The following is a 22,301-nucleotide window of genomic DNA, read 5'->3' as shown; positions in this document are numbered from 1 at the left end:
TCTAGATTTTGGTGTAACCTTTGTTTTCCAGTCATTTTTAAATTGCAGTAAGGGGGGTTGTCACAGTTTGGTGTAGGCCATTTAACACAGGTGTTTTATGACTAGGTGTTTGGAACCTCAGTGTCAACTAGTTCTATAATTGGAGCCTGGCTTTTCCAAAACCAAATAAGTAAGTGGATGTGAATAGAACACAGTAAACCAGTGTGAGTCCATTGGCATGGTTAAGCATGGCTCTGTCCAAATGGAAATACTAAGCCTACCCTGAAACATTTACATCTGAAAATTACAAGACATGTAGTCTGATATTTAGATATAATTTATAAAGGGTGTGCTGCAGCATTTTGAGAGTTGAAGGGATTGAGGAGACAAAGAGGACTTTTACTAGATTATGCAAGATATGGTGTGGTTTAGATTAGGGTGAAGAGAACAGACAGATTTGAGATCATGTTTCAGGACTTGCTAATGGATTAGATATGGGAGGTATAAGGAAGGGAAAAATGAAAAATTATTTCTAGGATTCCTTGATTGTACAGCTGCCATTTACCATAGGGAGGAAGAACAGAGGAATAAACTGGGAAAGTGAAGGGGGTTAATTAGTAAAGAATCCAGTGAGCATATTTAGTGGATTCAGAAAAAAAGTTTTGAACATTATGAGGGGTGAGGAGAAGTGTTCAAGTGTGGGGAATGATTTGTTATACGTGTTAAGACAGCAGTTTAAAAAAAAGGTAGTGATGACTGGAGCTGTAGAGTTAGGTATCTGTTTTTTGGATGTTGTTGAATAAATAGTTCCAGGTATGTTATAGAATCTAAAAATAAATTCTTTTTCAAGTCTAGGTTTATAAGTTAGGTACTGAAGACAGTTTTTTAATGTATATTTTTACTTTTGGAAAATTCCACACTAAAAAGTGTGTATCTACCACATAAATTATAAATAGTTCCTTCACCGCAGGCTGTTTCAGGGTTAATTTCAGATATTTTATTACTTCCAGTATGTACTTAACACATAGGAACTTGAGAGACTATGTGCTATTTGGATATTCTGTTTTGTTTTTAAAAACAGACCAACTAAACATGGACATTATGCATACATACTATTGATAAAACATACAGAATAGTACATAGTACATAAATCAAGTGCTTATGTATACTTTGAGAACATTCTGGCTAACCCTTAAAATGTTACCATTTTTTACTACTTCTGTCCTTAGTCTTTTGTACAGATTTTCTTTGCCTATCACCTGTGGCTGCCATTATTATTTACAAATGTGCTTTTACAGCGGTGAATTTAGGATTTCAAGCTTTCCTTCTAAAGTAGCCATTGCTTTTAATAACTGCCCCTCCACCCCCGAATTCTTTTACCAGCTTTGCTCATTCTGTTGGCTGTATTATCTTGACTCTTTTTTATCAGTATATCACCTAGTAAAGAAAGAGTTTTTAGGAAAGAAGAAAATAGTATTCATTTCCTGAGACCCGTTCTTTTTACTAGTTTTTGGTTGTTTGCTTTTTGGTCTTTCCATTCATGAGTAGAAGAGGAAAGAGAAATTTAAAAGATTCTGGGTATTCATGAATTTTTTTATCCACAGATTTAGTGTTTTCTGAGACCATTTATGAGTGGTCCCAAGTGAGCCCAAGGGTTCATGATATATAATAGTAATTTTGGTGAGGCCTGTATGAATTTGAATCTTTTACACCGTAAAATTGGTGTGAGTGGGTAAATTGTACAGCTAATAAATGAGCATAGCCAACTGCCTAGCTTTTAAATTAGGTTGATCATTGCTGATTTGCCGCCTCTGAAACAAGTTGGGAAGTATTTAAAAGCATTGATTCTTTATGGAGGAAGACTGGAAAGGAAGACTTAAGTGTTAGTTACTTAGATGTGCATTCCTTACAAAAGGAGTCTGTCTAGTTCTATTTTACAGCTTTATGCCTCTGATTAATAATACTCTTGAAGGGGTACTCTCTTTTGCATTCCTCATCCTCTTCTCCCTCTCCCAACCTCTTTCCCAAAAACAGTCATATGATTTCAGTCATAGAATGATACAGCTGGAAAAGATAATTAGGATATTACAGTTGTATCTCATTTTATTATTGAAGAATTAAGGCCCATGGAGATTGAGACTTGGCCAGGGTAGCACAATTAGCCTCAGTGAAACAAAAAGTCAAGCTTACTGCTGACTTTTGTTCTTTTTTTTTTTTTAGTATATACTGCCTCTTCATCTATCATTCTCCCTTCCCTCTGACTAGTATATTTGCTTTATTGTTTTTCAAATAAAACTTATACCATGTGCTATCATAGAACATTAGGTTAGTGGCTATCTAACTGTAAATTGGTCTCTGGAAGAATTTGAAGTAAAAACTCCAGCCATTATAATAACTTGTCTTCTCAAAGGGCCAGTAGGTTTTTTTAAATTTTTATTTTATGTTGGAGTATAGCTGATTAACAATGTTGTGATAGTTTCTGGTGGACAGCACAGGGACTCAGCCGTATATATGCATGTATCCATTCTTCTCCAAACTCCTCTTTCATCCAGGCTGCCACATAACATTGAGCAAAGTTCCCTGTGCTATGCAGTAGGACCTTGTTGGTTATCCATTTTAATAGAGCAGTGTGTACTTGTTGATCCCGACTCTGTGACTATCCCTTCCCCTCATAGGGCCAGTACATTTTTAAAGAACTTTTCCTATAGGAACATTTAAACAGATCTTTATAGTGTTATCTTACAGAGCTCAAAATTGTTACCTACAGGGAGTTTTTTCTTGTGTTTCAGTCTTGTATCCCAAGCAAGCCCTTTCAGAGTTAGAACTGTAAAGCTCTCTGGGAACCATCTAGCAAAAATTATGCTTAATAAACATCTTCCAGATTAAAATGTTACCTCTTGGGAGGAGTCCTGATTGTATCTGATTAGTATTGAATTCATTTACTTATGTGCAAAATACTCTTCCTCACGTGGTATTTAAATATGTTTTAGTTCACTTCACACCAAAAACTAATCCAATTACCTAAATTTTTTTCTCACCTCTTATATAAAAGTGTATAGCAAGGGAAATGAAGATTCTCTACTACTTTGCGGCAGAAATCATCGCCACAGAGCAGATAATTTGACTGTGAAACTGAATTGCCTTGAGATGATTTCACTAGAAGAAGCTCAGTTTAAGAATAAAGATTATTATTAGTTAAATTGATACCGTATTTATCTAAGGTTAGCTGATACCTTTGAGTTCAGCCTGTATTTTCTTTACCTCCTAATTTTAGTCTGCTTCCAAGCCCACATACCTTGTAGGGATGTCAGAAGGATTAATTATGAAAAAAACTAATAAAACACAAAAAACTTGGATATTAAAAGAGTATTTTTATCTATTATTATTTAGCTTCATAATGAGTTAGTTACATTATGGAACAAAGGGATGCTAATAAACCTTAGAGTCTATAGCTGATTGCTTTATGATGGTTCCTTGAAATTTGAAATGCATGGGAAGGATGTCAAAGAATGGGGTATATTCAGTGTATCCACATTTAACTTTAAGTTGCTGTAATAGTTTTACTCTGCCACATAATTGAGGTACTGCAATTGTTATCTTAAATGATTTAGACTCTTTAATTGATGTATTTTAGACACTGATATTTGAGACTAAACTTGTAAATTCTAAAGAAATTAATGTTTTATATAGCAAAGTATGGGGGAGAGTACTAATTTGAAGAATTACGGATATTGTTGGGAAGGGAAGGGAGAATTTATTTTTTTGGCTTAATTGTTGCTTTGTAAAGAAAAATTAAAAGCTCTTTGTTTTTTTTTTTTCCTTCTTTGATTTTCTTGGGGTGCATTCCAACTCCAGAAGGTAAGAATTACTTTATTCTAAAGAAGTATTATACAGTTATAAAGCACTCTTTTTTTTACAAGTTTAATTGAACTTACTCTTGGATGCATGATGTTTACTTTATAAAACTAATTAGTCTAGAAACTAAGAGTGATATTAATATGTAAATATTGGTTGTATATGCTTTTTTGTTGTTCTTTATAATTTGTAATAATCATTGGTTATACTTTTAAAAACTCAGTCTACATTTAGTTTCAAGATGATTATTTGACTTTCTAGCATTGGAATACCTAAAATTCTACAGACTAATAATGAAAATATTTAAGAGGTTGGAAATGTGTGAGCTAACACTTTCTGTATGGCTGTAAGATTGAAAATGTACGTTTATGCTCTTACTGATTTAGAGAGAGTATTGGTAAATCCTTTAAAGGAATAACACTTATTTAAAACCAGGCCCAAAACAGGTTAAAATTCACCATCACCGATGCGATGGACATGTGTTTGAGTAGGCTCCAGGAGTTGGTGATGGACAGGTAAGCCTGGCGTGCTGCAGTCCATGGGATCACAGAGAGTCGGACATGACTGAACTGATTGGTAAATCCTTTAAAGGAATGACACTTAAACCAGGCCCAACACAGGTTAAAATTCTTAGTCTGAGTCTTCACTGAATTGGCTTTTTGTCTCCCATTTTAGATACACCTCTGTTACAACAGTTCCCATGTTAGAGGAGTTATATGCCTGCGACACTTGACAGTAGGAACCACATCCATGTGTTTTCATTTCACTAGGACATGGCATGTTTGGCTTTTAGTTAGAGCATAGTAGATCTTTTTAATTCCAGTTTAATTTCTATTCCATTAATTTTGTTTATAAGAAATTATTCATTTTTGAATTTTAGTTTATGGAGGAAACCTTATTTCAGGTCATACAAACAGTTAAAATTATAATTTAAAAAAATTTTAAATAGGCAAGAAAAAATTTTGTTTTTTTGAGGGGGTCTTATACTTGGTTAAATTCTTTTGGTATGAATAATAGGAACCAAATGTGAATAACTTTATCAAAATGAGATTTATTTGAATATGGGGTAGCTAACAGTTTCAGAGGAAAGAAACAGGCTCTGGAATTTAGAGAACTAAGTTAGATCAGGCAGCTGACACTTGAAGGATGGGCTCATCAGGGCCCTCCAGCTGGGATGAATTAGTCTATGTCTACTTTGCTCGAGGTTAAAAATTCAAGGAAGACTGGCCTAGTGTCCAGGGATGGTGAGACATCTTAATGGACAGTCCTACAAAGACTATTTCCAGTGGGGTAGGGCATAGTTCCTCAAAGCAAGATTGCATGTTCTTTTCCGGAGGAAGAGAGAATATATTGACTAGGCAGAGACAACAAATGTCCACGACATGGCTTACTGTAGAAGATAAGAGTACAACAGAAAAACTTAAGCCCCAACAATTGTAAGAACTGTCTGTTTATACAGATTCTCCCAGTGGTAACGTTGTGCATCACCACAGTACAGTATCACAGGAGTATATTGCTTTTGATACAATCTACCTGGCTTTATTTATATTCATTTATGTATGTAGGTGTGCATGTGTGTGTGTGTGTGTGTATGTATGTGTTTTAATTCACTCTGCCTATCTTTGCCTTTTAATTTGTATATTTATGCCATATTTAAGATAATTATTGATATTTTAGAGTTTATGCTTACCATTCTGCTGTTTTTCCATTTGTTTCTTCTGCTTCTTGGTTCTGTTTTTCTTTTCTTGCCTTGCCATGGGTTATTTTTAGGATTCTGTATTAGCTTATTTATACTGCATTTCTTTGTGTCTCTGCATAATTTTCTTAGTATTTGCTCTGGGTATTACAGTATACACATGTGATTTATCACGTATCCACATTTTCCTATATGAGCTTTACCATAACTCTAAGTTACTTCTGTGAGTTGGAAAATGCCAAGAATTGGTACAATTCACGTATTTCAGTTTACTGTTTCAGAACTCTAGAGCTCGATATGAATGAGTGTCAGGAGTGACAGTTCTTGTTTAAAAGCAGAGAATAATGGTAATCAGTAGCTTTAGCTATTTAGGTAATTAAAGTAAAAGTTGCCCAGTTGTGTCTGATTCTTTGCGACCCCATGGATTGTAGCCCACAAGTCTCCTCTGTCCATGGAATTCTCCAGGTAAAAATACTGGAGTAGGTAGCCATTCCCTTCTCCAGGGGATCTTCCTGACCTAGGTATCAAACCTGGGTCTCCTACATTGCAGGCAGATTCTTTACTGAGCCACCAGGGAAGCCCATTTAGGTGTGTAATCTTTACTGTTAAATGAACAAGAATACCAAATAGAACAGAGATAGAAAATTACAACAGATTCTTACTTTCTGATGTACTTAATCAAACCTGATAAAATTTTATTCTTCTCTAGTTCATTTCTTTCAGGACTGTTTCTGTAACTTATGTTGACCAGTATTTTGTTTCCAGTTTCTGTTATCCATACTAATTCTTTTACCTCAAGTAATATATACTCACATGTGACTGTCTGTACTTCTTTAGTTCAGAAACATACTGCTTTTTTTTGAAACTTGACCCAGCCAGTTAAGAAATGTTAGTATCTTGATGAGCTGAAATAAAGGCAGTTGATACTTTTATATATGTAGCTGTTAGAGTGACCTTTTTAAGCAACTTGTTGTAGTGAAACCAGTAGAGGAAATGGCTGTGGACTGATAGGAGTCAAGCACTTTATATTCCGTATATTTACTTTAAAATAAAGCACAGAAACACTGGACTCTTCCCCCCCGCCCCCCGCCTTTTGAAATGATTTTGCTCATATCTTACTGGTAATGGACAAGCTACACTTTTTAAAAAGCAATAGTGGGAAAAAAGACAACAATAGGAAGGTGAAGAGACTGAAGATTTACAGTGAAGTATTGAAAGGATAGATAGAGTGTATAAACACAGTTTCTGAAGGATCTTTTTGTTTCTATGACCTCCCTCTCTATGCTATTCCTAGATTGCTCTCTTATTTATTTTGTGCCCTTTGCTGCCCTGTTCAGACTTCTCATTTTGTGGTCCCAACTGGGCCTCCTCCTCCCAGCATGCCTGTGTAAAAGTTTATCTGCATACCCTCTTACCCTCTCTCCAGGGGTTTTATTTCCATTTATTTAACAACATGTTTGGGAAGGAAAATAGTTTGAAGAAACTAGTTCTCTAGAGAATAGATGAGTAGATGCTACTTTTTACATTTAAAACCTACATTTATTTCTTTTTAAGAAGTAGATTAGTAGTTCACCCAGATGAACTTCTCATTGGAAGAATTGCAGGTAATATGACCAAGGGAAAGCAAGCAAGAGGTTTTAATGAAAGAGTTTGTAAGAGTACATACACAATGTTTCAGTGAATTTAAAGCCTACTGAAACTATTAATTTAATGATTTCTAAACACACCATTTTCCATCATAAGGACACTGTTGTGTTCAATTTGCTTTGTGTGCTCTGTCAGGGTAAGCATGCCACAGATCAGCTGTTGATTTTAAAGTTATGTAGTGCTGATTTTTTTTTGTTAGTATGTGGGTAATGAGTGTGTGTGTGTATGTATATTATGTGAGTGAAAGATTCTTACGAGTTTATTGTTTTTTCACATTTAATACTGACCTGATGCTTGCTGCTAAGTCACTTCAGTCGTGTCCAAGTCTGTGCGACCCCATAGACGGCAGCCCACCAGGCTCCCCTGTCCCTGGGATTCTCCAGGCAAGAGCACTGCAGTGGGTTGCCATTTCCTTCTCCAATGTATGAAAGTGAAGCCTCTCAGTCATGTCTGACTCCTAGCAACCCCGTGGACTGCAGCCTACCAGGCTCCTCTGTTCTTGGGATTTTCCAGGCAAGAGTACTGGAGTGGGTTGCCATTTCCTTCTTCGAATATTGACCTGAAATAGGGTTTATTCAAGCATCTGTTTGGGGAACTAGATAATTTTACACCTCTTTTAACTTTGAAACTCAGGAGTCTATTATTTAATCCTGTTGAGATTCAGGATATTAAACTTTGAAGGAAAAATATAGATTGTGTAATAGTTGAGTCAGAGATAGGTAAGCTGATTATGTCCTAGTTTTGACAGGGCCATTCTGTAGAAAGGAGTATAGAAAAATAAACAAGAGATTAGGATTTAAGTTGAGATAAGGCAGGGTGGTCTGTTGCAAAGTGGAGTATCTAGGAATAAGTAAATAAGACTGGAGTCATTTAAAGCTCTTTGCCAAGGGCTTGAACTGGGGATAATAAATGTTGGAAGACACTGGTGAATTTTGAGGATGAATTGTAGAAGTTTATTATATTAGATTTCTTTAGCTTAGTTGCTGGAGAGAGGATGCCAGTGAGGAAAAAAGAGGCCAAAAATCTGAAAAAGTAGACTTCAGGGCTTCATGAAGAGTCTTATTAAAGTGCTTGAAGGGCTGTTATCTGAATTAATGAAGAAATAATTTCTTTTCCTCTCCACTTATAAAGATGGTTTATTACAAGGTCATTTAAGCAAATTCAAACAGTAGAGAAAATCACATAGAGGAAAGAAAAGAACCTTCTAAATTTTCCACCATGATGACCACTGATTTACATCATAAAATCAGGACTGATAAATGGAGTTAGAGGAAGATGCATTTGGCTTAACTTAAGGAAGAATTTATGAATAATTAGAAACGCAGAGAGTTTCCACCAGCACATTATAAGCTTGTGCAAAAGACTGTTTAGGATGTTTTAGGAGGGGATATAACATGTGTAGGAAAATGGGCTTCATGACCTGTGAAGCTCCTTGTCAGCCTATGGATTTTACCTGATTCTTGTCTGTAGATGTTTGCACCTGAGAGATGGTTTTGTAAAGTGAAAGTAAGGTAAAGGATGATTAAAAGTTGTAGGATTTTATTTGACCCAGCAGTTCCACTTCTCTGAATACACACAAAAGAATCAAAAGCAAGGACTTGAATAGATCGTTTTACACCAGTGTTTATAGCAGCATTATTCACAGTAGGCAAAAGGTGGAAACAACTCATGTTTATTGACAAATGGATAAATAAAATGTGGCATGTACAGTCAATGGAATATTTTTCAGCCTTAAAAAGAAGGAAATTCTAACATTCTACAACATGAAATGAACTTCAGAGATATTATACTAAATGAAATAAACCAGACAGAAGAGGGAAAATACCATATAATTTCACTTCCATGAGAGACCTAGAGTATAAGTTATATAGAGACAGAAAGGATTAATAGGAAGGTGGTTGCCAGGGGCTGGTGTAGGGGGAAAATAGGGAGTAGTTTTGTAAGGTGAGAAGAGTTCTGGAGCCTGGTGTTGTAAAAATGTGAATGAACTTAAGTGGAAGTGAATTGTACACTTAGAAGTGGTTGAGATGGTAAATTTTACGTTATCTATGAAACTGCAGAAGTGTTAGTCGTTAAGTCGTGTCTGATTCTAAGTCGTGAGATCCCAAGGACTATAGCCTGCCAGGCTCTTCTGTCCATGGTGATTCTCCAGACAAGATAATGGATTGGCTTGCCATTCCCTTCTCCAGAGGATCTTCCCAACCCAGGGATCGAACCCAGATCTCCCGAATTGCAGGCAAATTCTTTACCATCTGGGTCATATTTTGCCACAATAAAGTTGTAGGATTTTGTTGTAATTTGAGTAGGATACATTTTTATATAATGTGGGAGAAACAACCACTGTAGGAAAGAAGACAAATGGCTGAGGTAGAGAGGGGATGAGCAGAGGTTACTTCTTTAAACTTTTATAGACGGTAATTTTTCCCTGTCAAATTTAAAATATAGGCAGTGATAGAAGGTTGTAGAAAAATATGAGTGAATTAAAAAAAATTTCTGCCTACAGTGTGATGATACAGAATCAGTATAACAAGTGGTAAGAGTGCTATAAGGGTCTTCAGAATTAGGAGAGTTACAGACAAGATTAAAAAAGCTCAAGATTTTTACTGAGAGTTGATGGGCCTTATATATTTATGAATACTTTTGCAGACTTCACTTACAGTTTTATTTGTATCTTCAAGCTCCAGAAAGAAACTGAAAATGAAAGAAAGCAATAGTGAAAATGTCCAGACTTTCAGTGGAGAAATTTGGCATGATTAGTTATGGGAAAAATTATCAGTTAATTTTTAGAAGAGATCTTTAGTAAAATCTAAACCTAAGTTTCTGATTCTGTTCAGTTCTTAAGTTGATAGCAAAATTGCAATTGTGGCTAAATTTTTTACATTACTGGACATGGGAAATGTGTACCAACTTGCCTCATCTCCCTGGTGGGAGGGAAGTGTTAATTAATCATAAATTAAACGATAACTATAGTGTGTGTGTATGAGTGCACATTGGGAAATAAGGAGATCATATCATTTGGCTTCACTCAGTCCCAGTTCATTTATTTTTACATTAAAAGGTAAGAATGTGTACTTAGGAAACTTCCACTTTATTTTTTATATCACCAGCACTTACTGCTGTGCAGTTACATGGTAACTATTTGGTAGATGTTCAGTGAATGAGAAATCAAGTTAGTTTCTTTTCCACATCATCTTTTTCTAAAAAACTTTTATTGAGGTATATTATGCATGCCATAAATTTCACCTATTTTGACTCTGAGTTGTGCAACTATCACTGTAGTCCCCAATAAGATTTTTCATACTTGTATACAGTTAGTACCAGTTTCCACTGCCATCCTCTAATTTCCTTTCTGTCTCTGTTGGTTAGCCATTTCTAGACATTTCATTTCATTTCATTTCAAATAGAATCATATAATTTATGGTCTTTTGCTGTTAATCCATATTGTAGCATGTGGATTAACCTCAAAAGACCATAAATTATATGATGAGATGGTTGGATGGCATCACTGGTGCAGTGGACATGAACTTGGGCAAACTCTGAGCGATGAGGGACAGGGAAGCCTGGTGTGCTGCAGTTCATGGTGTCGCAAAGAGTCGGACATGACTTGGTGACTAAACAACAACCGTCACCATATTGTAGCATTTATCAGCACTTCATACTTTTTCATTGGTGCATATTGTTTTTATAGATTTCTATATATGATGCATATTTTTTAGCTTTTTATTTGAATTTCAGACTTAAGAAAAGTTGCAAAAACAATAAAATTAAAAAAGCAGTATATAAAAATTTTTATGTTACTTTACCTAGGTTGCACGAATGTAAGCATTTTATATACTTTATCTGTCTAGTTGATGTTTCTGAAATGTGTAAGAGTAAATTGTAGACGTGCCGCCCCATTTACATTTAAACACTTCAAGAGTATACTTTCTAAAGGCAATATATTCTTATGTAACCACAGTGTAATTGTCAAAATCAAGATATTAATATAATACTTTCTAAGCAACAGACTTTATTTAAATTTGACAATTCTTCTGCTTATGTCCCAATCCACGATCACACATTGCATTTCCTTTTAGCTTTTATGTATCTTTATAGTCTCCTTTAATGTAAGAACATTCTTTTAGTCTTTGTCTTTTATGACCTTTACATTTTTTAGAGTTCAGAACAGCTGTTTTGTAGACTGTCCTGCAATTTAGGTATGTCTGATGTTTATTCATGATTAGATTCAGGTTGTACATTTTTGACAAGAATGTCAGAGAAATATGTCATTTTCACTACATCATATCCAAAAGTATGTGATTTCAGCTTATCCCATTATTGGGATATTGGATTGATTACTCCAGTCCCTCAGTTTATGTGATGTCTGCTGTGGTTTTCCATTAAAAAGGTGTAATTTTTTCCCCTTTGTAATTAGTATCTTTTGTGTAGAGGGAGATACTTTGAGACTGTGTAAATACCTTGCTTCTCATTATGTCTTTGCTCACTAGTTTTAGCATCTCATTGTTATTTATCTATTGCTGCTTAACCATATTCATAGATTTAGGAGCTTAAAACAACACACATTTATTATCTCAGTTTGTATGTGTCAGCAGTCTGGGCATGGCTTCATTGGGTTCTCTGCAAGACTAGCCAAGGTGTTGACCAGGGCTTGGTTCTTATTTGAGAATAAGAGAAGGATTGGAGAAGGAACCACTTCTAAGCTGTGTGGTTGCTAGCAGGATTCAGATCCTTTATATTTATCAAAATGGAGTGCCTCAGTTTCCACCTGGCTGCTGGCTAAAGGCTGCCCTGAGTTCTTTGCCACCTGTGCCCCCCCAACCTAATATGCTTCCCCAAAGCCAGCAAGGGGAGAGTCACCTTGCAAGAATACTGCAGTCTTTCGTAATGTAGTTACTGCTCTGCCCCCTCTGCTGTATTCTGCTGGTTAGAAGCAAGTCACAGGTCCTGCCTACATCATGGGGAGGGAGTTACACAGGAGGTGAGTAGAAGTGGTGATAATTAGGGGTCCTTTAAGAGTATATCCACCAGAATGTCCACTGATAATACTTGTCTGCAGTGTCGTGGCCACACATGGTGGTTTTCTAATTCTGTCATTTCTTTTTTGTTAGAATTATATGGCAATGAATTCTCCCCCATTCATTGATTTGTTCTTTTATTTACACTAGTATGAACTCACTGGAGCTTCCCAGGTGGTGCTGGTAGTAAAGAACCCCCCTGCCAATGCAGGAGACGTAGGAGACGCGGGTTCTATCCTAGGTCAGGAAGATTCCCTGGAGAAGGAAATGGCAACCCACTCCAGTATTCTTGCCTGGAGAATCCCATGGACAGAGGAGCCTGGTGGGCTACAGTCCATAGGGTTGCAAAGAGTTGGACATGACTGAAGCGACTTAGCACTTATGAGTTCATGCATGAACTCCATAGATTGTTCGTTTATTCTCTGGGTTATTTTCTACTGTATTTGTTTATTTTGTTGCTTGAGTAGTAGGTAGCAGTTTAATCCCTCTCTACACAAACAGGTAAGAGAAGTCTTTTGCATGGGTGCCTAAACAGGTTTGTGATATAATGAGTCATTTATCAAAATAGACATTTGAAAATTGAAAATGTATTTTGACTTAACAAACTTTTCGAGTTGTTATCAAAATGTCATTGCTTTTATATTAATATTATTCAAGGGAATCGCTAATTTTCTCCCTAAATATAACTATCCTATAATTGAAATGATTAAATGTTTTGATGATAATGAACTAAACACACTCATTCTGAAACCACTGGATCCTCCCACCCAGCTTCTTCACCTTGGGCTTGTCTCTTGATCTTTAAATGCTACGCATAGACATCCCCACTCTTTGCATTTGTGAGCATCAATGACTGTTTTTGAGTGTGTCTCTTCTAGTACTCGGTGAACAAATGCCTTGCTAGTCAATGTGTCTTTTCTCTTTGGACGTCTCTCACTTCAATCTGTGTATAGTCTCTATGCCCCTTTACCTGCTGTTCTAGTTTTCCTTTTAACTAGCATGCTGTTAACAAAGGAAGTGATTTTGAAAAAGAGCCTTATTCTCTTTTAGAAGTTACATTGTTTTAAAATTTATTCATTTATTTTAGAGTATTTACTATAAAATTTTTGTAAAAATGGTTCCTAATAGCCAAAACCAGGTCAATCAGTAATGAAAAAATAAACACTGGAAAATACCTGAAATTCAGTAACCAGGAATTACCACTGGTTGATTACCACATTTAATTGAAGAAACTAAGATAATTGCTGTACTAATTTTTTCCATGAAGATTAGTAATATACTTCATTTAGGGTATTAATTTCTAAATGATCTCTGAAGTTGAGGAAAAAGAAAATAGAAAAATTCTGAATGTGCATTATCACGTGCTAAAAAAAATAGAAAGTATTTACATTTCTCTTTTATCACCATAATTCCAACTTTTTTTTTCCCCTCTAAATGTTTCTCCACTCCTGAGTTTTCTTTCTTTCTTGGCTAGATTTAAGTTAATGGATGATCTTTTCCCTGAGTTCTCATGGACTTAATATTTTTCTATTACTTATTTGTTTGAGTGATATCTTAGCTAGCTAGCTAGCTAGCTATATATATATATATATATATATTTTTTTTTTTTTTTACTGTCTGGCATTGAGTATTGGTAAGAAGGCAGATGTTCCCTGCATTATACTGGGCTTATCAGTCAGTTTTTGCTGCATAACTGTCTTGGTTTCAGTGGTTTATAACAACAGATAGTTCCTTTTCTTCTTCATGTCTTTAGAAGAGCTGGAGATTAGTTATTGCCTAGGCTTGGCTCTCTGCTGTGGGTTCTGAAATCAGTGGCCTGCTCTCATGGCAATCAGGAGGAAGTCAAACTGTGCAAGCAGCTGCTAGCCTCTGGTTCTGACATTTATGTTACCATTGTATTGATCAAGTCTTATGGCCAAGCCCAAGAGGGGCAAGGGAATAAATACATTTTATTTACTGTAAGGTGGCCTGATAGAGGGAGTGAATGATTACCTAAAAACAGTAATGTACTCTGCCCACTTTTGTTTTTCATGCCTAGATTTCAGCTTGATTCTTAATCCTTGAAGTTCAAGATTTGGAAAAAAAATTAAGATAAATATTTTGGAGTATCTTGGGTCAGTTAGGCTGTGCATGTTGAGTAGCATGTTGCCTCTCCTTCCATCGTTCAATATACACTGTTGATTCATACACATAATATTTTCTCATTGATAGGAGGGAGTTGTCACCTTTGAATATTCTCCTATATTTTTCTTCTTTATCCTTTTCATATCTCTGTCAGTATGAATGCTTTTGATCTAGATGCTTTGTCATTTACGATATTTTCATTTGTAAATAACAGGAAATGCAATGTAAACTGGCTTAAACATTAAAGGAAATTAATCATGTGATAAAAGTGAAAATACCTGGCAAAACTTGATCCAGGTGCTCTGGCAGTTTGATCAGAATTTTGGCTCTACTTCCTTCATTTTTGCTCCATTTTCACCAGGTTGATCCATCATAGTTGCAGGTGGAGCCTGTATGCTTTGGGGTTTGACTATAGAAGAAAAGAGAGAATCTGCTTCCCAGAGCTTCAGTGAAAATCACATGCTATTGAATCTGGCTGGTCTACAGTAGAGCCACATGTTAAATTAAAACTTTTTCATGACAATATGTGTAGTTATAAATGAAATATATTTAGGAGAAGTATTGATTCTATACATTGAGATGGCTTCCATAAACAAGGTACTTAAGGCTGAAATCTGAAGAGTGAATTAATTGGAGTTTCTAAGAAAAAAGGTGAGGGTTATCATTGCAAGCAGGAGCATTAACTAGTACAAAGGCCAAGAAGTCAGAAGAATTGTAAGTTACAAAATGAAAAGAAAACTAGAGTAGGCCAGAGCAGAGAGGGTGTTGCAGGGGTCAGATTATTTTGATAATTCTGGGCTTTATTTTAAGCACATTGTGATATTATGGATCAATTTTCAGCTGGGCAGAGATGGCACAATCATACATATTTTTAAAAGGTCACTGGCTTCAGAGTGGAGAATTGATGAGGGTGAGTGAAGTTATTGTCACTTAAGATAGGTAGGGAACACTGGAATATTATGACACTGGGGTGGGAAATAAGTGAAGGTAAATACCACAGTTACTCAGTCACTTCTCTGTTGCATATACTTGCTATATGTAATTAAGATTCTGTACAGATTATGAAGCAGATAGTGTTTCTTCTATTTCACAGATGAGCAGATTAAGGATATTTACTGACTTGCCCATGATATACTCAGATCTGAACTCTAAGATTGGTCTGAATATATAAATCTGGCTCCTTAGGCCGCACAGTGGTCTCTTTTCATGAGTTGCTATGTTTGTTTCCTCTGAGCAGTGTTAATTATAGGCCTCAGGTCTTTCAGCCCTGCTGGCTACTGTTAACCCCCTGTACTGCAGAGAGAATCAAATAAGGCTATTGGCAGTATGACTGAAGTTACTTCTGTTCTTAGGCCTTGTGTATGAAGCATCTTGGTATATTTCCTTCATGAAGTGTATCAGCATAAAATTATAGCACTACACTTACTCCTTTCCTTGAGAAATGCTCCCACCCTCCAACCCCCAACCCCTACTCCAACCCCAATCTCTTAAACATGGACCAAAAAAATTAGAAACTAAATTATCTCATGATAGTTATGTAATCTTTTGAGGTATTCTTGCTTCAGCTGCTTCAAACCCGTATTATACTTACTTGACTTGACATCAGTATTCATTTCCTCTGTACCAGGGTTTTATCACTCATGCAGGGGCTGTCTGTTCCTTCAAGTTACTCAGTTATTTTTATTTAGTTACGTCATTCTGGAGTTACTTCCCTTGAAGATATATTCCTGCCATCGTGGGCAGTGTAGCCTATTTTACTTCTCTGCCATTGCTTCATTATTCATAAAAATGAATTTTTCAAGGGTTCTCTGGTTTTTTATATTTTCCTGAAATCAGATCTAAATTTTTGTTTTAAACAGTGTTAGTGTTCTGTATATCTTGTGGGTTTTTGAAACTTTCATATTTCCTTCAAAGGAAAATTACACCAGATTTGTGAGGAAAATATGATGGTGTCTGTATCTGTTACATCTTTTCACCAGATGTGTGTGCCATTTACTTTCATTTTATGGGTTTTACCGTAAGAGATTTTTTTGTTTTGGTTTGGTTGGCTTGGGGTTTTTTGTTTGTTTTTTGGTGTTTTTTTGTTTGTTTTGTTTTAGGTTCTAGGTACTAAGCTCTAGATGAGACTATATGTTACTTTCTCTCAGACCTAAAGTGCTGTGTGTACAAGCCTCCAATCTCCATTCCATAATGCCAAAATCCAAAATGCTTGAAAAAGGTTTTTCAGTCTTTTGGTACCAAACTTCCCTTTGTCAACAATTCTCTTCAACTGTTTTTCCTACTTCGTGTGAATATTCATGTATTTTACTGTATTTGGTTATAGGATTGCTGCCCCCGATCTTTCTGGTGATGTTACATAGTATATGGCATATCATGTTGCCTTTCAAAAATCCAGATTTTTATGTCTGAAGCAATTGGCCTTAAGTTTTTGGGGTCAGGGATCGTGCACTTGCATCTGTATTGGCAGCACTGGTTGCAGTGTGCCGTGGCCATTTGTTCCCTTGTCTAACAGTCCTGATAAACTTTGAACAAGAAAGCTTTCCTCCTTGGAGCCACAGACCCTAGTTTATTGAATACTTAATAAACAGTACTAAACAGAGTGGGTACTTAATACTGAAATTGAATACCAAAAATTAGGGCAAACCTTTTACCAGATAGGTTATTGAGCTACAGATTATAGCATGTTTTCTTTTTACTTAGTTATATGTTCTTTTTAAGCAGTTTCTTTCCTCTTCTGCTTCTTTCTTCTTACTGAAATTTTGTCTTCACCACTTACAAAGCACTATGTGATCTTGAACCAGCTTACTTATTAACACCTCAGTATATTCGTTTGTTCATTTGTAAAAATGGTGTAATAATTTTGCTTACCTCAAAGGATTGTTGTGAGGTCTAACCAGAATGCTTCCTGGAATTTAGCACTGTTTTTGCTGTTAACGTAGCTGTTATTGATTCATATCCTGTTGGTTACCTTACTAACATATGGTCAGCCATTCTTTTATTGACTTTGAAGTCATTTTCAGTGCTTTGACACTTTTAACAATGCTGAAGTTAATCCTTGCATGTATGTTTGTAGGTCTTTGTGGTCTTATTTTGGGGGGATTGATTGAAGTAGGGTTGTTGAATCAGTAGCCCCTAATGGTTTTAATTTTAGTGGATACTTCCATGTTACTTTCCTAGGACGGAATTGAGGTGGGGAATAGGGGGTGGCAGTTTTCAGTCCCACCAGCAGTCTTTAAGAGTGCTCATTTTCCTGTAATCTTACCAGCAATGGGTTTTATCAGTTCACTTTTTAAAATGTAATGATAAGCTTATGGGAAATTATAAGAATAGTCCCGTGTGTACCTCACCCTGCTTCCTCCAGTAGTAGCCTCTTAAATATAGCTGTAGTATGATATCAAAGCCAGGAAACGGACGCTAGTACAGTACTGCCAACAGAGACTTGACTATATTTGATTTCTCCAAGTCTGACCAGTGGTGTCTCAGTTTCATTTGTTTTTGTTTAACCACTGTTAGGTTTGGGCAGCTTTTCATGTATTCTGTTGGCCGTTTATACTGCACGTTCATATCCTTAATCCATTTTTTTCTAATTGGTTGTTTGTGTTTTCCTAAAAGAAGCTCTCTTAGGATTATTCATTATTTTGTCTGCCATTTGTTTTGCAGTTACTTATTCTAGCTTTGTATGTTTTGTGTAATTTTGTTGATGATATTACTTTGCTATACAGAAATATTTATTTTTTATTTAGTTATTAAGGTTTTCTTTTGTGGTGTTGGAGTTTTCTCTCTTATGTCAAAAGTTTGCTCTATCCTGTAGGATGCCACACATTTCCATTTAGGAAAATGAATTGATTGCAATTAGAAAGGAAAATGTTATATATAACTTTTCTACAGATAATTTATTATATAGCTAAAACTCCAGAAAATATGATAAATGTATATTAACTTCCCTGGTGGCTCGGTGGTAAAGAATCTGCCTGTAATGCAGGAGACATGAGTTTGAGCCCTGGGTTGGGAAGAATCCCTGGAGAAGGAAATGGCAACTCATTCCAGTATTCTTGCCTGGAAATTCTCGTGAACAGAGGAGCCTGGCAGTCTGCAGTCCATGGGTTGCTTTTAAAAGAGTCCCACACAACTTAGTGAATAGACAACAACATATTAGTAAACTTTTAATCAAGTTTCTACATAGAAGATGAATATTCCAAAGCCTGTTTTATGTCTTTTTAAGTGATCTTATGATAGGTCTAAATATAAGAAACCATTATAATATAGATAAATATGGAATCATTATGTTACACATTTGACACTAATGTAATATTTTATGTCAATTATATCTTGGTTTAAAAAAGGCCATGGAAATATGTTCTTTCCATGACTAACGTTCATTCTGGTACAGCAGTATGGAAGGAGATTAATATTGTTTATTTCTCTTTGTGTTTTCTTTTTCCTCCCTGTTTACTTCTGAACAGGCTTGTGCTAAGCGAAATATATTTAAAAAATTTTTTTTCAGCTTTATTGAAGTGTGTTAACAAATAAAATTGTAGGTAAAATAAAATCTTTACAGAATGCTTTTGTGATACTTCTGTGAGAGAAATTTTTCTTGACTTAAATGTTAGATGCTGACTTGGGATTAAGAAAATTATAAAATTATTTTTTCTTTAGATATCTGGGAATTAATTTTACATCCATTTTCTCCATGGTCACCTCTCTAGATTTATAGACTTTTTATAGTTTATTGGAGAAGGAAATGGCAACCCACTCCAGTATTCTTGCCTGGAGAATCCCAGGGACAGGGGAGCCTGGTGGGCTGCCGTCTCTGGGGTTGCACAGAGTCGGACACGACTGAAGCGACTTAAAAATGTGTTTTGTCAAATGAGTGTTGATCCATTAATTTTATCTTAATTAGAAACTAATCATTGTGTTCATTTTGTTTTGTTTTTTTGACAGTGGAACTTCCCCTCTTGCATGTCTGAATGCCATGCTGCACACAAACTCCCGAGGTGAAGAAGGCATCTTCTATAAGGTTCCAGGTAGAATGGGAGTATATACTTTGAAGGTAAATATTTTTGTTAGGGAGTCATTTTAAAAGTGAAAACAGGAAGTGACTGTATATAAATAATACTTGAATCGTAGAGACAGAATTCTGTTCTTGAAGAGCTTACTTTCAAGAAGAAGTAAAAATTTCAATCCCATGTCCAGTACTTTTTTCTTTAATTAATCTGTAGCCATGTGTAGATAGATTGGAGAAGTAACTTCACTTCATTCTCTGCCACAATATTATTTTGAAAGGATGAATTGAAAATTACTTCCAGTGACTTTAAAGGGCCTCACATCATTTAAATAATAATGAGTGTTACCGTGGAGCATATAGCTTTAATGCTTTATACTACTTTCTCATTTAATTCTCCGTTACAATTCAGAATTGTGATTATTATTTCTTTATTATAATGGAGAAAGCCGAAGTTCAGAAGATTGGATTTTCTTGCCCAGTGTTAGCCAGATAGTATTAGAGCCAGAATATGAACTCAGATCTGACTGAATTTCCATTTTCTTTTACCATAACAAGCTTGCTAATTTCTAATTCCTGCACTAAAAAGGGATCTTGACTTATTATTGTCCTTACAGTTATAAACAGAAAAACCAACTCAAATGAACTTGAGGAAAACAGAGAATTTATTAGTTCATGTAGCTCAAAGTTTTAGGGAAACTCAGCCTGAATTCAGGAGCTCAAATGATTGTCATCAGAAATGGGTCTCTCCGCTTTCTTTTGGCTTCATTCTAAGGCAGGCCTTCTCATCTACATGACTTCACTCCCAAGCCCCATTCTGCACGCTGTAAGCCTGAGGGGAAAGAGTCTCACAAACTGAAGCAGGAGCCCTTTTAGTTAGTTCTGTTGTAGCTTAATTGGTATGGCTTGGCGCAAGTGCCTGTACCTAAACAATCACCTTTGCCAAATGTATTGAATCTTCTGATGGCTGCCCTTAGGTTCATGATCACCCTTGATATGAAGGTGTGGTTAAGCCCTCTCTATCCAGATGGATTGAGGAGAGCTTTATTTCTCAAAGGAAATTTATCATCAGTGACTTATGTCCACATGTGTGTGCAACTCTTTTCCCCTCTTACCTTTTTAGCTTTGGCTGTAGTCATCACTGTGCTTGGTGGTTGTGTGTAGCATGCTAATTTTTAAAAGATCTAACTCACCTTTAATACCTTCTTTTAAAACACCTTGTTCAACTTCTTGGGGTTACAGGGATCTAGCCCACATGGAGCTTTCTATGTTTCTTTTAGGTTTGAGCTGTTGTAGACCTCCCATATTGTTAAAAATATTTATTAAATGCCTACTCTGTACTGGACACGTAGAGGCTATAAAGAAGGATAAATTAAGGTTCCTGATCTCTTAAATCTCACATAGTTACTAAAATAATTAGTGACAGAATGTACTGTGCTATAAAGTGCTGTTACAGTGTAGAGAAATAAAGATTCATCTTGAGTAAAGGAATTTAGAAGTTTTTGTTTTTATTTTTGCTATTTTAAAGTTGTAAAATTTGAGTTGAACTTTGGTAATGGGAGGAAGGGCCTTCCAGGACAAGGGGATAGGTTAAGCAGAGGCACAGATAAAAGGATTCAGAATGGACTTGGGAGTAAATTGGAGTGGTTAGACCATAATCTGTGTGTGGGCTGGTGTGGTAAGGAGTTGGGGTGGGGTAAATGTTAGGTGAAGAACACACTTTGGAGGCTTTTGAAAACCTGACTGAGGAGTTGGAGAGAGGAGGAGGGAGAGTAGTCATGTGTTGAGGAAGTGGCAGAGGCTTTCAGGAGAATAGCATGATCAAATCCATGTTTAGGAAGATAATTCAGTTAGGATACACTTAAGAATTAAGCAGGGAAACTTGTCAAAAAGATGGTTATGATTGTTTAGAAGTGATAACTGGGCTGTACTATGAGAGTGATTGGGGCTTCTCTGGTGGCTCAGAGGTAAAGAATCTGCCTGCAATGTGGGAGACCAGGTTTGATCCTTGGGTCAGAAAGATCCCCTGGAGAAGGGAATGGCTACCCACTCTAGTATTCTTGCCTGGAGAATTCCATGGATAGAGAAGCCTGGCAGGTTATAGTCCATGGGGTCGCAAAGAGTCAGACACGACTGAGCGACTAACATTTTTCATGAGACTGCTAAAAGATGGAGGCAAGGAACATTAGAGAAATAAAATGTGAACTCTTGGGAGTAAATGAACGGATGCAGTGATTCTAAGATGTGGGGTGTGAGTTGATCCTGGAGGGATCACAAGTTTAGGAACATAGTTATATTTGTACTAAAGTATTTGTTGAACTTATGGATCAAGAGGTCTCTTTGGCAACTAATCTGTAAAAGTTTCCTGCATTTTGAAAGAAAGAATAGAAAAATAAGGGATATGTATTTTTAGAAAATGTATAACATGTGAAATGGCACTGGAGTATAAACATAAGTGAGAAAAAACAATTCCTTACCAGATCAGAGGTTGCTGTCTTCTTTTTTTTGTTGTTGACCACACCCTGCGGCATGTGGGATCTTAGTTCCCCCATCAGTAATCAAATCCATGCCCCCTCTGGTGCAAGCTCAGAGTCTTAACCACTGAACCAAAAGGGAAGCCCCCAGAGATTACTGCCTTGATTATAATGTTGTGAGTGCCAGTTGTAGGTAGAATGGTCATGTGTCAAAATTATTTTTGATCTGATAATAAAAATAAATTATGTGGGAAAACAGAAAATATATTCAGAGGAAAAAAGAATCATTCCTAGTTTTATAACTTAACATTCACTAATGTATTTATATTTTATATACTATATAAATACATAGCAGCCAGCTAATATTTATTGAACCTTATCATATGCTAGGCACTGTACTAAGCATTTTACATTTATTAACTCATTTAATCTCAGAATGATCTTTTAAGGTAGGTACTATTACCTCATCTTACAGGGAAGCTGAGGCATGAGCGTTTAAGACTTTGCCC

The 22,301-nt window shown here is 36.0% G+C and overlaps 1 protein-coding gene across 2 annotated transcripts in view; it reads left to right on the top strand.

Annotated features, from left to right (window-relative positions):
• ASXL2 (ASXL transcriptional regulator 2) overlaps nucleotides 1-22,301 on the top strand; it is a 109,442-nt gene that overhangs the window by 50,092 nt on the left and 37,049 nt on the right. For both annotated transcript variants that reach the window (XM_070379239.1, XM_070379237.1), the window contains exon 3: nucleotides 19,258-19,366. In XM_070379239.1, coding sequence (XP_070235340.1) covers nucleotides 19,258-19,366 — 109 coding nt within the window. The remainder of the gene's footprint in view (nucleotides 1-19,257; nucleotides 19,367-22,301) is intronic.

Source organism: Bos mutus, chromosome 11, assembly GCF_027580195.1.
Source record: "Bos mutus isolate GX-2022 chromosome 11, NWIPB_WYAK_1.1, whole genome shotgun sequence".
Lineage (NCBI taxonomy): Eukaryota > Metazoa > Chordata > Mammalia > Artiodactyla > Bovidae > Bos > Bos mutus.
The sequence above is the reverse complement of the archived record's forward strand: the minus strand, read 5'-3'. Positions and strand labels throughout refer to the sequence as shown.